The sequence below is a fragment of the Suricata suricatta genome, chromosome 3, assembly GCF_006229205.1.
Source record: "Suricata suricatta isolate VVHF042 chromosome 3, meerkat_22Aug2017_6uvM2_HiC, whole genome shotgun sequence".
NCBI classification, from domain to species: Eukaryota; Metazoa; Chordata; class Mammalia; order Carnivora; family Herpestidae; genus Suricata; species Suricata suricatta.
Genome location: NC_043702.1, coordinates 91,535,984 through 91,555,421, shown reverse-complemented (window position 1 = coordinate 91,555,421; position 19,438 = coordinate 91,535,984). Strand labels below are relative to the sequence as shown.

General features: G+C 43.0%; 1 protein-coding gene across 1 annotated transcript in view; it reads right to left on the bottom strand.

The window, feature by feature from the left end:
* The window catches only part of TMEM163 (transmembrane protein 163), a 239,647-nt gene that overhangs the window by 35,965 nt on the left and 184,244 nt on the right, over positions 1-19,438 (bottom strand). The window contains exon 5 of the mRNA XM_029933323.1: positions 12,527-12,623. Coding sequence (XP_029789183.1) covers positions 12,527-12,623 — 97 coding nt within the window. The remainder of the gene's footprint in view (positions 1-12,526; positions 12,624-19,438) is intronic.

Genomic DNA, 19,438 nt, shown 5'->3' with positions numbered 1-19,438 from the left:
GGGGAGAGGTCCTGAGAGGGAGGATAGGAAGAAAGGAGACTGACAACAGAGGTGCGGGAAGGAGACCTGTCAACCTGTCTCCATCCTCTGCATAAGGCAGAGACTCCCCGAGAGCACAGTAGTTGCAGCTTAAGAGCCTAGAAATAACTCCTACCAAGCCAAGCTATAGCGCAGTGCTGAATGCGAAACACACTGTCACAGTAAGTACAGATGACTGCACAAGGAGGAGCCTATAGTACTGCCCAACCTGAGCTGGGAATGGTATCAAATCCTACGAATCAAAAGCCTACAAATTCAAGAATCAGTCCCTTCTGCAGGAAGGAAGATCCTTGGGTAACATTCTTGGCTGTGACCTTCCAAGTATAATCCTGAAATACCCTCTAGAAGAATTTTAGCTCTGGTTTTGTTAAGAGTGGAATCCCACTGCGGCTCCTGCAGGAACACTATGGACCTCCACCAGCTCTGCAGAGCGTGCCCAGCCTTCAAGTGTGGGAGACACCTATGGGACAGATGTACCAATGGAAGAAGATGCCACCATGACGGGGGCAGCCTTCACATTTGGCAAGGACTGGAGATAAAATAGAGCAAGAAAATGAGCAGTTGGAAGGGGTTTGCTTTTATTGCTAGAACGTCCTCTCTTCTGGTGGGTGGGCTGGCATCTGAGGCAAGAACTTAGGAGACAGATAGTCAGGGGGAGACTTGAAGGAGAATGTTGCTACTCAAGGAAGAATCGCTAAGCAAGCATTTCTGACCTATGATGCAAAGTTGTTTTCCCTTCTTCCTTTGTCTCCTTCTCCTTTGCATTTTTCTCTCTCAATTCCTTCCTCCTACCCAGAGAAACTGGTGCACACAGGAAACAGGAAGCAGGGAGGGAAGAGGGGAGGGGGAGAGACAGAGAGAGAAACAGGTTTCTGCTGCCACTGCTATGCTTATAACAGCCTTCTCCTTCTGAGCCTCACCCCTACGCCCTTCCCTGCTAGAGCCCACCTCATCAATTCCACTCTTCCCTCGGATGTTCAGTGGAGTATCTAAGAGGGCTCCAACACACCTCCTCCACCTCTAGGCTTGATATGGCAGTTTTCTGTGTTCTCACATCATTGTTTCTATCACAACCCTTATCACCATAAACTGAATGTATCAGTAGATGGGGCCCTACCCAACTGTGAGCTCCCTGAGAGCAAAATCCAGCTCCCATAAGAAGTCAAGAGCTTGGCAGAACAATAAAAAACTCTAGCCGCTAGTGCTACTTGACTTTGAATCCCCAGTACCTAGAGGATCAGGGGACTAGTGGACATTCAAATGGTATGATTATTATTATCAAAATAATATATATTTATACTATTGATTATTATATATTGGCCATGTTATTTATTGCCAATCTATAGCTATTATTTTTTTAAAATGTTTTATTTATTTTTGAGAGGAAGAGAGAGACAGTGTGAGCAGGGGAGGGTCAGAGAGAGAGGGAGACACAGAATCTGAAGACAGGCTCCAGGCTCTGAGCTGTCAGCACAGAGCCCGATGTGGGGCTCGAACCCACGAACCATGAGATCATGACCTGAGCCGAAGTCAGACGCCCAACCGACTGAACCACCCAGGCACCCCTATAGCTATTATTTTAACTACGATCATAATCACTAGTACTGCCACATGACCACTTAAGGACATTGGACCCAGACACTGGCTAGGAGCTCAGGATGAAGAAGTCTTGGTCCACTAAAGGCAGAAGCAGCAATGAGCCGGTACAACTGAACGGGACACTAAGAGGAAGTGCATGGGCAAGGATGGGACTGCTATGGCCCTGGATACACAACCAAGACACACTCCTTCTTTTGTAAAGCACGACAGCTTAGAGAGCATTTCCGCATTCATTGTATCTTTTCTCGGTGGTGGGGGAGGTGACCTGACACCCATCTACACAGAGGAGAGTCTTGCTCAGAGAAGAGACATGATTTATTGAAAGTCACAAATCTAATGACTGAGGAGGTAGCCTTGGAGGTCAGGTCTTCCCACAGTGTGTGAGTGTTCTCCCAAAGACTAGCCCAAGACTAGCTGGGCCCCTGAATTCTGGAGGAAATATTACCAGCTCCATCCAGCCAGGGGACTGTGAGCCAAGTCTGCAGTTACCTCAGGCCGCAACTCGGGGTGACTTTGATCAGTGATTCAAAAACATTAAAACTCAGAATGTTGGGAGCAGTAGTCACTGCCATAGTACTGTCTTTCAATGATGACTATTTTAAATAAATAACTCATTTGATCTTATCCTAAACCTCTGACATAGTATTATCTCCATTTTACATATGAGGAGCCCAGGGTCAGGGAGGCCAACTGACTGGTCTGTGCTGGTCTCATGGGTAAGGACTGGCGGAGAAGTGACCCACACCTCCAGCAGGTCTGCCTGCCACACCACGTCCTTTCTGCTGTGCTAAGCAGATCCCCTAAAGTGCTTCCTTCTATGTGATTCCACGCATCCCATGGCTCCCCTCATTCCTTACTTGTCCCACAGCATTTGGCATCGCTTCTTGGCTAACCTGCCTGAGGGGTTTTCAAGAGACAAATATTGTGGATCGAGAATGGTAAGCGGTGGAGTTAGCAGGAGTAGCCAAAAAGGGACCTGCTGGGGGCCGGACCTCCCCTTCTAAGACAGTCCCGCAGCAGCCCCTCAGAATATGAGAACGCAGGAGGGCCAGACCTGAAAAGCCAAAGAACAGCCAGACCATAGTAGCCGAAGAGTACCAGCAGCTGGGACTGCTATGAAGCAGGAGACAAGGGTTCACACCTCAGCTCTGCCGCCAGCCCCTGACCACCTCAGGGAGATCGCTTCAGCCTTAGAGCCTCCACATCCCACCAAAAAGAAGAAACACCCAACCTGCTCCTTCTGAACCAAAGAAGGGCGTGGTGGGGGTAAAAACAGGAAGATGATGATGTTCTTTCGAAAGCATACCACAGACATAAGGCAGCCACTCCACTCAAGGCACTGCCCACTCTCCCGACTTCTAGAACCACAGTTCAGATAGAGTTTCCGAAGAGGTTCTTTTAGAATCTGTTTCATTAAGGATCCGATGCAGTCATGTGCAAGTCACGCAGGACAGACTACACCATTGAGTCATGAAGCCCTTGTAGGAGAAGTCACAGACTCCTGTGCTGGGGCCCCCGGAGAGCTGGCTGGTCTGGCTTCTCCAGCACGACATTGAGGGCCCGGCGATGCAGCCACGGCTCAGCCACTGTACTTCAGTGTTGGGAAATTCCTAACTGCACAGCTTTCTTAGTCAAAGCTTACACATTCTTGCAAGTCTTCTCACTCTTGAGAACTGTGCAGCTACATTAAAAAGAAAACCACTGGTGTGCCTGGGTGGCTCAGTTGGTTAAGTGTCCAACTCTTGATTTGGATTGAGTCATAATCCCACGGCTGTTGGATTGAGCCCTCAGTCAGGCTCTGCACTGAGCATGGAGCTGCTTAAAATGAGAGAGAGGGAGGGAGGGAGAGAAAGGGACAGAAGGTTTACTTGAACAAATTATAGCTGAGAACTTCCCTAATCTGGGGGAGGAAGCAGACATCCAAATCCAGGAGGCACTGAAAACTCTTCAGATTCAAAAAGACTAGGTGATCACCATGCATATTATAGTGAAACTGGCAAAATGCAAAGATGAAGAGGGAATTCTGAAACCAGTAGGGACAAACAGGCCTTAACCTACTAGAGTATGCACCTTACTACATAAGGGTAGTAGCAGACCTGTCCACTCAAACGTGGCAGGCCAGAAGGGAGTGGCAGGAAATATTCTATGCGCTGAATAGGAGAAATAAGCAGCCAAGAATCCTTTATCCTGCAAGGCTGTTATTCAGAATAAAAGGAGAGTTAAGGCTTTTTCAGACAAAAACTGAAGGAGTTCATGACCACGAAACCAGCCCTGCAAGAGATCCTAAAGGGGACTTGGTGAGTAGAATGCTGCAAAGATTACAAAGGACCAGAGATATCATAAGGATGAAACCTACAGATAACAATGACACTAAGTCCATATCTTTTGATAATAACTCTGAATGGGAATGGACTAAATACCAGAATGGATAAAAAAAACAATATCTATATGTTGTCTACAAGAGACTAATTTTCTTTCTGTTTTCTTCTAGGACATTTACAGGTGTTTTTTAAAAATATTTATTGTCAAATTAGGTAACATACATTGTATACAATGTGCCCTTGGTTTGGGGGGTGGAGTCCCATGATTCATCACTTACATATAACTCTCAGTACTCATGCTAACGAGTCCCCTCCTCAATGTCCATCATCCATTTTCCCCTCCCCTCCCCACCCCACCCATCAACCCTCAGTTTGTTCTTGTGCTTAAGAGTCTCTTATGGGTTTGCCTCCTTCTCAAACTATTTTCCCCCCTTCTTTTCTCCCAGGGTCTTCTGTTAAGTTTCTCAAGATCCAAATATGAGTGAAAACATATGATATCTTTCTTTGACTGATTTATTTCACTTTGCATAATACCATCCAGCTTCCATCCACATGGTAACAAATGGCAAGATTTCATTCTTTCTCATTGCCAAGTAGTATTCCATTATATATACAAACCACATCTTTATCCATTCATCATTTGGTAGACATTTGGGCTCTTTCCATGAGTTGGCTGTTGATGAAGCATTTTAGACCTGAGGATACCTTTAGATTGAAAGTGAGGGGGTGGAGAACCGTCTATTGTACTACTGGAATTAGCTAGAGTAGCCATACTTATATCAGACAAACAAATTTTAATTTTTTAAATGCTTATTTTTGAGAGAGAGAGAGAGAGAGAGAGAGAGAGAGAGAGACAGAGTGTGAACGGGCAAGGGGTAGAGAAAGAGGGAGACGCAGAATCCAAAGCAAGCTCCAGGCTCTGAGCTGTCAGCACAGAACCCAACGTGGGGCTTGAACTCACAAACTGCATGATTATAACCTGAGCCAAAGTCAGACGTTTAACTGACTGAGCCACCCAGGATCCCCAGACAAACTAAATTTTAAACTAAAGGTGATAACAAGAAATGAAAAAAGGGCATTCTATCATAATTAGGGGATCTATTCATCAAAAAGAGCTAATAATTGTAAATGTTTATGACCCCAACTAGAGACACCGAGATATATAAATCAAGTAATCAGAAACATAAGCAATCTTATTGATAAGAATACAGTAATTGCAGGAGACTTTAATACTCCACTTAAAGCAATGGACATATCATCTAGCCAGAAAATCAATAAAGAAACAATGGCCTTAAATGATACATTGGACCAGAGGGACTTGACAGATGTATTCAGAACTTTTCATCCAAAAGGAGAATACACATTCTTCTTGAGTGCACATGGAACATTCTCTAAGATAGATCACATCCTGGCTCAAAAACAACCCTCAATAAATATAAAAGAATTGAGATCATATCATGCATATTTTCAGATCACAATGCTATGAAACTTGAAATCAACCACAGGAAAAAAAATCGGCAAGCCTCCAAATGTATGGAGTTAAAAAATACCCTATTAAAGAATGAATGGGTCAACCAGGAAATTAAAGAAGAAATTTAAAAATATATGGAAGCAAATGAAAATAAAGACAGGAAAGTCCAAACCCTTTGGGAGGCAGCAAAGGCAGTCCTAAGAGGAAAATACATTGTAATCCAGGCCTACTGCAAGAAACAAGAAAAATGCCAAATACAAAACCTAACTGCACACCTAAAGGAAATAGAAGCAGGATAGCAAAGGAACCCCAAAGCCAGTAGAAGAAGAGAAATAATAAAAGAGTAGAGCAAAAATAAATAATATAGAATAATAATTTAAAAAAACCAGTAGAACAGATCAATGGATCTAACTGGTTTTTTAAAAGAATAAACAAAATTGATAAGCCCCTAGCCAGACTTCTCAAAAAAAAAAAAAAATAGAACCCAAAAAGATAAAATTATGACTGAATGAGAAAAAATCACAACACCACAAAAACATAAACAATTATTAGAAAATACTATGAAAAATTATATGCCAACAAACTGGACAACCTGGAAGAAATGGACAAATTCCTAGACACCCAAACCCTGCCAAAACTCAAATGGGAAGAAACAGAGAATTGGAACAGACCTATAACCAGTGAAGAAACTGAATCAGTTATCAAAATCTCCCAACAAATACAAGTTCTGGGCCAGATGGCTTCCCAGGGGAATTCTACCAGAATTCTACCAGCAAAGTTAATACCTATCCTTCTCAAGCTGTTCCAAAACACAGAAACAGAAGGCAGGCAAACTCATTCTATAAAGCCAGTATTACCTTAATTCCCAAACCAGAGAGAGACCCCACAAAAAAGGAGAATTACAGGCCAATATCCCTGATGAACATGGATGCAAAAGTTCTCAACAAGATACTAGCAAATAGAATTCAACAGTATATTAAAAGAATTATTCACCATGAACAAATGGGAGTCATTCTTGGGCTGCAGGGCTGGTTCAATATTTGCAAATCTATCAATGTGATACATCACAGTAGTAGAAGAAAGGATAAGAACCATATGATCCTGCAATAGATGCAGAAAAAGCATTCGACAAAATACAGCATCCATTCTTAATAAAACCCCTCAGGAAAGTTGGGATTGAAGGAACATAACTTAATATCACACTTCATCTTAGCCAAAAGGTTGAGAAGCAATTCGAACATTCCTTAATATCATGAAAGCCATATATAAAGGGCCCACAGCTAATATCATCCTCAATGGGGAAAAACTGAGAGCTTTCCCCCTGAGATGAGGAACACAACAGGAATGTCCACTCTCACCACTGTTGTTTAACATAGTGCTGGAAGTCCTAGCATCAGCATTCAGACAACAAAATTAAATAAAAGGCATCCAAAGTGGCAAAGAAGAAATCAAACTTTGACTTTTTTGCACATGACATGATATTCTACACGGAAAACACAACAGACTCCACCAAAAAGTTTCTAGAATTGACACATGATCAGCAAAGCCGCAAGATACAAAATCAGTGCAAAGAAATGTGTTGCATTTCTACACATCTATAATGAACCAAGAGAAAGAAAAATCAAGAAATCTATCCCATTTATAATTGCACCACAAACCATAAAACACCTAGGAATAAACCTAACCAAAGATGTAAAAGACCTGTATGCTGAAAACTACAGAAAACTTATGAAACAAATTGAAGAAGACACAGAGAAATGGAAGAACATTTCATGCTCATGGATTGGAAGAAAAAATATTATTAAAATGTCAATACTACCCAAAGCAATCTATACATTCAATGCAATCCCCATCAAAATAGCACCAGCATTCTTCTAAAAGCTAGAAAAAAGTATCCTAAAATTCATATGGAACCACAAAAGACCCCGAATAGCCCAAGTAATGTTGAAGAAGAAAACCAAAGCAGGAGGCATCACAATCCCAGAATTTAGCCTCGACTACAAAGCTGTCATCATCAAGACAGTACGGTATTGGCAGAAAAACAGACACATAGACCTGTAGAATAGAATAGAGAACTCAGAATTGGACCCATAAGTGTATGGTCAATTAACCTTTGACAAAGCAGGAAAGAGTATCCAATGGAAAAAAAAAAAAAAACAGTCTCTTTAGCAAATCGTGCTGGGAGAACTGGACAGCATCATGCAGAAGAACGAAACTGGGCCACTTTCTTACACCATATACGAAATTAAACTCAAAATGGATCAAAGGCCTAAATGTGAGACAGGAAATCATCAAAACCCTAGAGGAGAAAGCAGGCAACAACCTCTTTGACCTCAGCCACAGCAACTTCTTACTTGACAAGTCTCTGAAGGCAAAGGAAATGAAAGCAAAAATTAACTATTGAGACCTCATCAAAATAAAAAGCTTCTGCATGGCAAAGAAAACAATCAACAAAACTAAAAGACAACCAACGGAATGGGAGAAGATAGTTGCAAATGACATAAAATAAAGGATTAGTATTCAAAATCTATAAAGAACTTACAAATTCAGCACCTGAAAAACAATCCAGTGAAGAAATGGGAAGAAGACATGAATGGACCCTTTTCCAAAGACAACATCCAGATGGCCAACAGACACATGAAAAGATGCTCAATATCACTCATCATCAGAGAACTTCAAATCAAAACCACACTGAGATACCACCTCACACTGGTCAGAGTGGCTAACACTAACAACTCAGGAAACAAGAGATGTTGGTGAGGACATGGAGAAACAAGAACCTTCTTGCACTGTTGGTGGGAACACAAGCTGGTGCAGCCACTCTGGAAAACAGTGTGGAAGTTCTTCAAAAACATTAAAAATAGAATTATCCTAAAACCCAGCAAGAGCCCTACTAGGAATTTATCCAAAGGATGAAGGAGTGCTGATTCATAAGGGCACATGCACCCCAATGTTTATAGCAACACTTTTAACAATAGCCAAATTATGGAAAGAACCCAAATGTCCATCAACTGATGAGTGGATAAAGAAGATGTGGTTTATATACTGAATGGAATACTACTTGGCACTGAGAAAAAATGAAATCTTGCCATTTATAACAATGTGGATGGAACTGGAGGGTATTATGCTAAGTGAAAGAAGTCAGTCAGAGCAAGACAGATACACATTTTCACTCATATGTGGAATCTGAGAAACTTAACAGAAGACTATGGGGGAAGGGAATGGGAAAAATAGTTTCAAACAGAGAGGGAAGCAAACCAAAAGAGACTCTTAAATATAGAGAACAAATTGAGGCTTGATGGGAGAGGGAGGCAGAGGAGAGGGGGAAATGGTGATGGGCATTGAGGAGGGCACTTGTTGGGTAAGCTGGGTGTTGTATGTAAGCGATGAATCATGGGAATCTATGCCTGGAACCAAGAGCACACTGTATACACTGTATGTTAGCTAACTTGACAATAAACTAGATTAAAAAATTCTCTCTTTCTCCCCATCTGCCCCTCTTCTGTGCACAGGTACATGTATGCCCACACATGTGCATGTGCATCTCTTTCTCACTCTCAAAAAAATAAACATTAGGGGGGGAAAAAAGAGAGAGATTGCTGGCAGGGATCAGGCCTGAGGTCGGGAAAATTCTGCTTCTGACAAACCCACAGTCAATACACCCTGACAGAAGTCACAGCTATAAAGGGAGTTCTGCTTCCATTGGTTGGCTATTATATATAATGCTACAAAAATAAACAGAGGGGTGCATATATCCTTTGGATTAGTGCTTTTGTATTCTTTGGGTAAATACCCAGCAGTGTTATTACTGGACAGTAGTGTAATTTTTTTTAACTTTTTTGAGGAACCTCCATACTCTTTTCAACAGTGGTAGCACTAGTTTGCATTCTAACCAACAGTGCATGAGAGTTCCTCCAAGTGTCCCTCAATAGATGAATGGATAGAGAAGATGTGAAGTGTGTGCGTGCGTGCGTGCATGCGTGTGCACTGGAATATTATTCAGCTATCAAAAAGAATGAAGTATTGTCATTTGCAACAATATGGATGGAGCTAGAGAGTATAAAGCTAAATAGAATAAGCCAGTAAGAGAAAGACAAATACCATATGATTTCACTCGTGTGTGGAATTTAAGAAACAAAACAAATGGAAAAAGGGAAAAAAGGAGACAAAAAAGAGACAAACCAAGAAACAGACTCCTAACTCTCAAAAACACACTGACAGTTACCAGAGGGGAAGTGGGTGGGGGAACGGATGAAACGAGAAGGGGATTAAAGAGTACGTTTATCATGATGAGGACTGAGAAACGTATAGAATTGTTGAATTACTACATTGTACACCTGAAACTAACAATGTATGTTAACTACACCAGAATTAAATTTTTTTTAATGTGTATTCATTTTGGAGAGACAGAGCATGAGCAGGGGACAAGCAGAGAGGGAGACACAGAATGTCAGCACACAGTCCCACATGGGGCTCCAACTGTGAGATCACAACCTGAGTCAAAGTCAGACACTCAACTGACTGAACCACCCAGGTGCCTGAGTAGCTCAGTCCTTAAGCATTTGCCTTTAGCTCAGGTCATGATCTTACAGTTCATGAGTTCGAGCCCTTCATCAGGTAAGCTCGAGCCCCACTTTTCTCTTTCCCCCGACCTTTGCCCCTCGTTTACTTGTGCCCACCCTCCTCTCTTTCTCTCAAAAAAAGGGGGAACAAAGGCAGCTCTGCAGCTGAGGGCCAGGGTGAAGCTGTAACTTGGACCTAAAATCATGACATCACGGCCCTGAACACCAATCTCCCTGGTTTCAACCACCACAGGCATACTTAATTTGACCTTCATGAAACTGTCTACCCACTCTCAAATAGGGTTTTCAAAAATGTTTAATGAGTTGTCCATTTATTTCACATTAAACATAGGCTTCTACTGCCTGAAAAACTTGGAAGGTTTGCCAGCCCCGGGGGCCACACCCCGGCACGGCAATTCTGCCAGGCTCCACTAGAGGGCAGGCCTTTCCCCCAGGCACACTTTGGTCACCAGGGACCACTACTGGTCTCGATAGAGCTTCTCCTGCTTCAGGACTGGCTTCTGTGAGCATTTGATGATGTCTCCTAATTCAGATATGAACAAATCCTCACGCTGAATTACTGCAGTCCAGGGGTCAGGGGTCTGGCCATAGCCTACTGGCTTCCCCCAAACTTCCAGAGCAGAAAGTGGCCACTCCAAGACTTGGGACTGAAACACTGTCAGCTAGCACTTGACCCACTGTGTGCCACGTGGCTGATCAGAAGGTCTTCTGGGTGCAGACGGGAGCGGTCTTGTTTTCTTTCCATAATCCTGAATACATGAAACCAAACAATAAAACCACCTTATTTTTTCTGCAGAGTTCTGATGAGATGACCATAAATGAGTCTGATTCTTAAATCCCACACGAGGGCTGATAAATGATGCAGTGGGTGTGACTTCTCCAAGGACAGATTCAGTCTTGCATCAAATCATGGACCTCTTCACTCTCTCTGAAGCCCACATGGGACTGGGCATCAGACATTTATGTCTTGGTGGGAAGTTTCAGTTGGTGATCTTCTTCCCTTAGGAGTATTTCACCACACGCTATGAGACTTCCCAGGAAAAGAGAGTTTACCAGCAAGAGAAAAACAAGGAGGGTCCCTGTAAAGGCCCCTGAGCACAGCTAGCCAGTCTTTGTCAAGATAGCCCTGCTGCAAATTAACTGTTAATGCCTAAATAAATGAATGTCTCAACTAACCGAGTGCTAAAAACTTCCACCAATAAACATTACTTGGAGTGGAAACATATTTCCACCCCCTGTAAAACACAAAGACACTATCTGACTGACATCTTAATTAATCATACTTAATGCTTTTAGGTGTAGATCTAACCTAAGATCCGGGTTCTGACAGAATGAAACATAGGACAGGAAGTTTGATGGAGGTAGAAGATGGAAAAGTCCAGGAGCCCAACCCACGGGGAGAATGAAGTAAGGGAACACAATTGTGAGTATAAGAACCCGGAGGAGTAAATGGGAATATTCCCGTCAGCTAACTCTGCTCACACAGCCTCAAAGCCATGGGCGGGTATCCATCCTTTCTCACTGGTGCTGAGATACTAGAGAACAAGCTCCTGGGCCTTGTGACAACAATTAGTGGTGAAGATCCTGGCGAGTTATTGAAGGGCTGGCTCCAATCTCAATTTCAGTTGGGGGCAGGTGTCACAAGTTAAAGCAGCCACTGTCATTCCTCTCCTAAATGCAGTGCGATGCCCCACTTTATGTCAGCCCTCCCCGTAACACACGCAGTAGTTCACCCCAGAAAGGATTAACATGCATTTTTATAAAAGTGAAATGAAAGTCCTGAGAATTTAGGCCTTGTCCAAGATGGTGCATGTAGCTAAACTCAAACAGAGTCCCATCTTAAGAGAAAAGCCCACATTTTTGCATAAGCACTCTGTAACTTTTATAGACAGAATCACTATAATGGCAGCAGCTTCATCTCTTGGTAAGTAAGCCAGCTTCTTTCTATGAAGATAACCCAACAGGAGACTGTAAAACTATTTTTTTCCAGCATTCCTAAGCGGGGGGAGAATCAGAGTGCAGGTAATGACTCTCACCCAAAGAACAAAGCTGTCAAAGAAATACTGTAATATGAAATTGTGTCCTCCAGTTTCTGCATCAGAATGTCAGTTGTGCCGGAAAATTCAGTGTGAATGGATTTATGTGAGATGCAAAAGAGAAAAATAATTTTTATTATAATAACCATTGAATAGACAACACAGATATTGGATAACTCTGCTATACAAACATCATCCCATTTCTTCATACATCAAAGACATCTTGCTCTAAGAATAGTCAAAAGATCTAAGGAGAGAGACACAGAACCCAGAACCGGCTCATCTATGAAGATTCTTCATCTTGCCCAGGGCTTCTCTCTGCCAAGTCATTCACCTTCTTCGATGAGCTCTTCTGCACTCCTAAAATGCTGTTTATTCTCTCTCCACCTGCCCAACTTTCCCCAGTAAATCCTTCGTAAGAGGTAGCATAGGAGGCTGGTACCTCTAGGAAAAATTGTTAAGGAACAAGGACCTTACCACTTCTGGGAGCAGTTTAGTTGAGAGGTCATGGATGGCTTTGACCACTATGCATATGGATGACAGAAGGAATATCACCCCCAAGATGACACAGGCTCTGTAAAGAAACAAAACATTGATAATCTTAACTGTGAGAAGTCCACTCTGCTAATTCACGCAATGACACAACACAAAAGGCACTGGTACACAACCAGAATTTGCCACACTCCCACCATGACTGCCCATAGTCTCAGAATGGATACTGAATCATCTCGAGGAGAATATAATTTACAGTGTTATCAGCAAAATCAACGCCATGGGGAAAGGGCTCCCTATCCCAAATAATCACAGAGTATCCCATGAATGCTGGCATGAGAGGAAGTTCAAGGCCATTAAATCCATCCCTCGGGCCCAGCAACACAACACATTGGTCCTCTTCCAGCTGGAGGGTTCATAGCAGAGTGAAGACTCTGGTCCAAGACATCCCAAGTTCTACCATTTAATATGCTTGTTCTTGGCCGACTTACTCAATTTCTTTCAGCCTCTATATCCTCACCTGTAAAATGGGAGTAATATTTCCCACCAATGTTGGCTTAAACCAAGGAAAAGTCTGCTCTGGATATCTTTTTCTAATATGACATGATAGACACCACTGTATTTTCCCAAAGATAAAAAGGAAGAATTATTAGTAACAAAAGATGCAGTGTTTATGCCAAGGAGAAGTATAATTCTTTAAAAAGAAAGGAGAGGAGATAAGGAAGGATGAGATCAACCAAGACATCACAGGGGGAGGCAGGAGCAAATTAGGGTTGAGGCCAAAAAGAAAACCCGAGGATGTACAGCCAGGGGAATAGGGTGGGGGCTGGTAAAAAGTCTGTGGGGGCTCAGGACATAGAAGCTCTCTCTGGCAAACCAGACACAGCAACTTGCAAGAGAAACAAAGATGAAAAGTGAAAGTAAAAAGGATAACATGATGATAGTAATACAAAAGTCAAAAGATGAAATGGAAAGGAAAAAAGAGGAGAAAACGAGTGACTACAGTTAGCTCTAGGGCATTCCTATCCCAACCTGATGTCTCCATCACTTGGCCACCTCCTGAGCCCTGTCCCCTAAGTTATCAAAGAAAACCATTTTTCTTTATCCATATTGGAGTCCCTTCTCTGGATTAACAAAATAGCCTCAAATTGCCCATGTAACATTGAAGTAACACCTCCTTAGAATCCTACTGAGTCTGTGGACAGACATGATCCCCCAAAGCTAAAAGTCAGAAATAAGCAGGTAAACAAGGCTGCATGGAGCCCTCTCAGTAGGCTCCTAATGCATACTGTAGTTGTAGGCTTTAGTCTTTCAAAACCACAGAGAGAAGGCATCATTGCAGACTGGGACAAAACGCAAAATATAGAGATTGTAGGAAAGCAATGAATGAGTTGAGGATCCTGGTGGAGACTGCAGGAAAAGACGGTCTGGCCCTGTGAATCAAATGGGTGATCTGCCACAGGTGTATACATCCTCATAATGAGCCTGGGGGAGAAAACACACACTCAAGATGGAGAAAAGATGCTTCGGGCACTAAGTATTCACTGATAAAGGGGCAGGAGAGAACACTGATGTGAGGCATTGGACACGGGGCTGGTAACCCCAGTCCTGGCAGGACTATGGGGCAAAGGGGGCCGCAGCCAAGAGAGGTATCGTGAGGGAATGAGGTACATCTACAGGAGGGTCTTCAGTGACAAGATTCTGGAGCAAGACCAAGGAATCCCAGGGCTGGGGGAACCAATGTCCCCAGGGCACTGGCCCGAGACCCAGCTATGCCCACAGGGAAGACTGCTACAGGCCGGCTGTGACCAGCACTTGAAATAACCACTCCTCTCTGCAAAGACTGTGAGCCATCCCATTTATAGGAAAAGAGCCCAAAGTCAGGGTAGGCCTCCAATATAAATTTTGTGATGCACTTTTCTCCATTCAAAAAAATTCCTGATTGTCTATCAGATTCACCCTTTCAGATAAATTCAACCACCAACTCAGTGCTTCTCAACCCAAGGGCATACTACACTCACCTCAGAGTTGTGTGTGTGTGTGTGTGTGTGTGTGTGTGTGTGTTGTGTTGTGTTGTTTTGTTTTTGAACAGCTGCCCAGGGACCACTCCACTGTACCAGAATCTCTGGGGGTGACCAGACATCTGCATTTGTTTGCATGCTCCCTGGTAATTCCCACATGCACTGGGGCTGGGAGTCCTGCACTTAAACCCAGGTGGGGCCCTGTCCTTAGAGAGCTTCCACTCTGGTGCAGAAAGCCACAGCTCCCTGGACAGAAGGCAAGGAGAGAGTGGTCGTCCCAGCTGGTGGGGAGGGACAGGTGTAATGATCCTTAAGTGATGTATAGTGTGTCTTTTTACTGAGCAGCTTTCTCTCCCTGAGGGACAAATAGGGCAGCCACCACTTAGGTGCTAGCCCTTCCACAGACAGTTTATTACACCATCTTCAGGAAGCTTTCACATTTCTCCATACTTCTCTGGAGTAGGGAGATGGAAGAAAAAACAAATGTCTGAACTTCTTGCTGACCGGGAACAGGCATGCTCCAGGAACCTACTTTCTCCAGATCACTGCAGACACACACTGCAATGCACAAAAAAGTGGACTTGAATTTTGTTTATGTTTCTTAAGGAGATAGATCTAAAGGATGTGATAGTCGCCTTATATAGTATCTTGCTTATGTATCTTTAATCAAAATTACACTACAAATCCCTTAAGGACAAGAACAATATTTTTATATCTCAGTGTCTATGGGGGCACATATGCAGGTGCCTCATACACATCTATAGAGTGGATGCAGTCACTGATTTCTAAGTGTTCCCACATGGAGTTTATGGAACATCAACCACTTACCAACACATATGTGAAAGGGAAAGACCTTAATACTTTAGCCCAAATCCCTATGACCTAGCCCACATTGTAAAACCACTCTGAAATGTAACGGAAATCAAACAAAATTGGTGGTTTGGTTTATTAATGTTGAATTGTACCAAAATATAATCATATTTTCTTCACAAATATACCCGTGAATACACTTTAAAATGCCCTGTTTTCATCTTCTTTTAAATGTGTTGCAAATTCAAAACCACCACAGTCACCCTTCCTTCAACAGTGCTGGGAGCTTGCGTGTCAAAACTGCTCCCACAGCCTAAACTAGCTATTATTAGCAGAGCGTGATGCTATTTTTTAACTGTTTATTAATAATATATTGTGTTTACATAGCAGCTTTGTCCTCAGGCACTCAGAGTTCTGCACATCAGCTCATAAATGCCCTGAAGGCCATTCCAGATTTGAGTTTCTGTTTTTCTGCTATTTTTCAGTCTGAGAAGGAAAGAGGTGTTTCATAAACACAAGTGGTCAAAATGGGAAAGTCAAGGGTTAGGAGGCCTGCCCAAGTCACCCAAGGAATCTGAAGTCCACTCACGTACAACCCAGTCTCCTGACTCCTTCCCAGAGGCCAGCCCAAGCCAACCACGTGGCCACTAGAAAGTTCTCGGCAACCAGGTCACATCCTCACACCTCCACGACCCTGGGATTATGGCGGCCTCCAGGATGCAGGGAAGATCTGGGTCAGGAGCCAACACTAAATATACAGCTGCTGCCTACTGCGAGTGTATGCTGCTTCCTGGTTTGGGAGGAGGGTGGCTGCCCCATCGGCACATCCTGGTCTATGCCCAGAGAGGCTGGCCTGGCAAGTAAAGGCCAATATGTCCGTGGGCCTGACAGCACCGAGCAGCCAGGTCACTGGAATGACGCAGATTCCTTCTCCTTCCTGTTCAAACCCCATAGGTGAAAAACATTATGAGTGAGAAGGAGGCAAAGGCATGGCCCCATCAACATAATCCCCCAAATGAACACAGACTGAAGTTGAATTTAACCAGGACCACTGGCTATCCACCAAAGAGTGGTCTATGGATCAGCAGCACCAGCATCACCTGGGAACTTGTTAGAACAGAAAATTCTTGAGTCCACTCCAGATCTGCTGAATCAGAAACTCTGGGGATGGAGTCCAGCGATCTGTGTTTTAATAAGTCCTTTCCCTGTTTCTGATGCACAGTCGAGACAGAGTCTGCATTAGTCTTGCTCAAGACATGTTTGATGTCCAAAGGAAGACTAGTAAAATCTAGAGAAATGATTAAAGCTACTGGCCATCTCTTTTTTCTTCTGCTAAAGGCTACAAACTGCTCATTATGCAAAGCATTGTAATTCTATGAGTAACCCTGTAGTAAGCATTCATCTTCTTGTCTCTGAAATTATAAGGGCAAAACATACTGACTGATACTCTCACATCCAAAATGATGTCAGGCTGAAAGTTTGGTCTCTTATCAATTGTTGGTTTGAAGGGCCATGGTTCACATTAATAAAGCCTAAGTCTTATACCAATTCTAAGTTATTTTCCATCAGACCCAAACAGCCAAACAGGAGAGGCTTCATCTAGTCAACCCCAAATTTACAAAAGACCTAGAACACAGGAGCCCCTGGTATTTAATCAGTTCAGTCCACAGCTTCAAGTGTCAATGTTTTATTTATCATCTTTCACCCTGGTGCCCAAAGCACTTGTAATCTGGGCCATTGTTCAAATGTGAAGTAATGAAAAATAAAAGACTGTCAAGAGATGAGCATACACACAGTACTTAGAGAGCCACAGTATCTGGTGTTATTTTATTCTAGCTAGGTCCTCTCTCGCTCCATGTGTTATTCCGTTTTCAATAAAGCCACAAAGTCTGTTTGGAGGCAGGATAAAGGGAAGGAGAAAGTGAGCAATGAATGCTTATGAGCCATTCCTCATTCTCCATTATGGCTACACCAAACATTTGACTCAAGACCACCATCTTCCTCTTACCCTTGATTTCCCTAAACTCTTACCCTTGATTTCCCTAAACTCTGAGGAATGGTCCCTCAGATCCTTACCTCCCCCTAGTAAGATCATCTCAATATTTAACCACCAACTCACATCTAAGCACCTTCCTCAACAAATAGCCTTTGTTTATATCTGTATGAATGTACAAGTTGACCAGAACCCACCCCAGGAAAATCTCATTTATACAGGACTTTTTTTCCTAGCTTCAATGTTAGGGACAAAAGTTAACACAAGGGATTTATAAAATAATTGGATTCTATAGCAATGCATTCCAACAGAGTTTTCTGTGATGACGGAGTGTTCTATTCTGCACTAGCCATATGTGGCTATAGAGCACTTCAAATGTTACTGGAGCAACTGAAGAAATATAATTTTAATTTCAATTACTTTCAATTAATTACAATTTAAATGGCCACATATGGTTAGAGACAACCATATCAGTGAATCTCTAAAGGTTGCACTGGGGCACCTGGGTGGCTCAGTCAGTTAAGCATCTGGCTTCAGCTCAGGTCATGATCTCATGGTTCGTGGGTTCAAGCCCCGCATCAGGCTCTGTGCTGACAGCTCAGAGCTTGGAGCCTGCTTCAGATTCTGTGTCTCCCTCTCTCTCTGACCCTCCCCTGATCACACTATCTTTCAAAGATAAACTAATTTTTTTAATTAAAAAAATAAAGGTTGCACTGAAAATACAGAGGTTCATCAGTGTATGTATATATGTATGCTGTCTATCTATGCTCTGTATATCTATGTATCTATACTCTACATTTTCTTGATGAAAGGAAGAGAGGAAAGGAGGATGGCAAGCCCAGAAGATACTTATCAGGATGAGGTAACTACGTGGACTCACAGGATCTGCTGTAGGAAATCTTGCAAAGAGGCATCATGCCTTCAGTATCCTTCACTAACGAATGCATCACTTCTCTCTGACCAGTAAGGATCTCCAACTCCCCAGGTTTACGTGCCAAGTCTCACTCTTATTCTCATCTAATGTCAGCCAATCCCAACTATTGCTACTGTTCCACCAGGGACAACTGCATTTTAGAAGGGGATTTGTACTTGAGTCATTCACATTTTAAGGTCTACATGCCAAGCCCTGAGGCTAAGGAAAAACATTGAAAACATCATCTATTCACAGCCTCCGGAGAGTACATATGTAGGAAAATACTTAAAGGAAGTCATTATTTATGAATGTGAAAATGGGCAAGGAACAAAATGAACAGAGTAAGGTGGTGAAATAGAACCTGGGGACAGAGTGGGAAAGAAAGATGGCTCTGCAGTGTGACATTGAGCTGGGTCTAGAAGAATGGACAAGGATCACCAAGCAGAAAAAATGGAAGGCTAGGGAGGACACTCAATGTGGAGGGGCTTAATGAACAAAAGTGTGAAGACCTAGCACTGTGGGGCCCTGCTTCAGTGAAAATGCAAAGTAGAGAGGCTGCACATGGTATGCTTATGCCCCTATTAAGACAGATCACATGTTAGGCCACAAAACAAATCTCAGTAAATTAAGGAAGACTGAAATCATATCAAGGATCTTTTCTGGACATACAAAACTAGAAACCAATTACAAGAAACAAATGGAGAAAACCACAAATGTATGGAGGCTAAACATGCTACACAGCAACCAATGGGTCAACAAAGAAATCGAAAAGAAAATTTAAAAAATACCCAGATGTGGTATATATTCACGATGGAGTACTACATGGCAATGAGAGGGAATGACATATGGCCCTTCGTAGGAAGGTGGATGGACCTTGAGGGTGTCATGCTGAGTGAAGTAAGCCAGGCAGAGAAGGACAAAAACCATATGTTTGCACTCATAGGTCTAGCAGGAAAACAAAAGAGACCTAATGGAGAACCAGGGGGAACGGAGGAGGGAGAGAGAGTTGGGGAGAGAGAGGGATGCAGAACTTGAGAGACTATTGAATGCTGAGAATGAACTGAGGGTTGGGGGGGAGGGGGGAGGGGGGAAGACAGGTGGTGGTGATGGTGGAGGGCACTTGAGGGGAAGAGCACTGGGTGTTGTATGGAAAACAATTT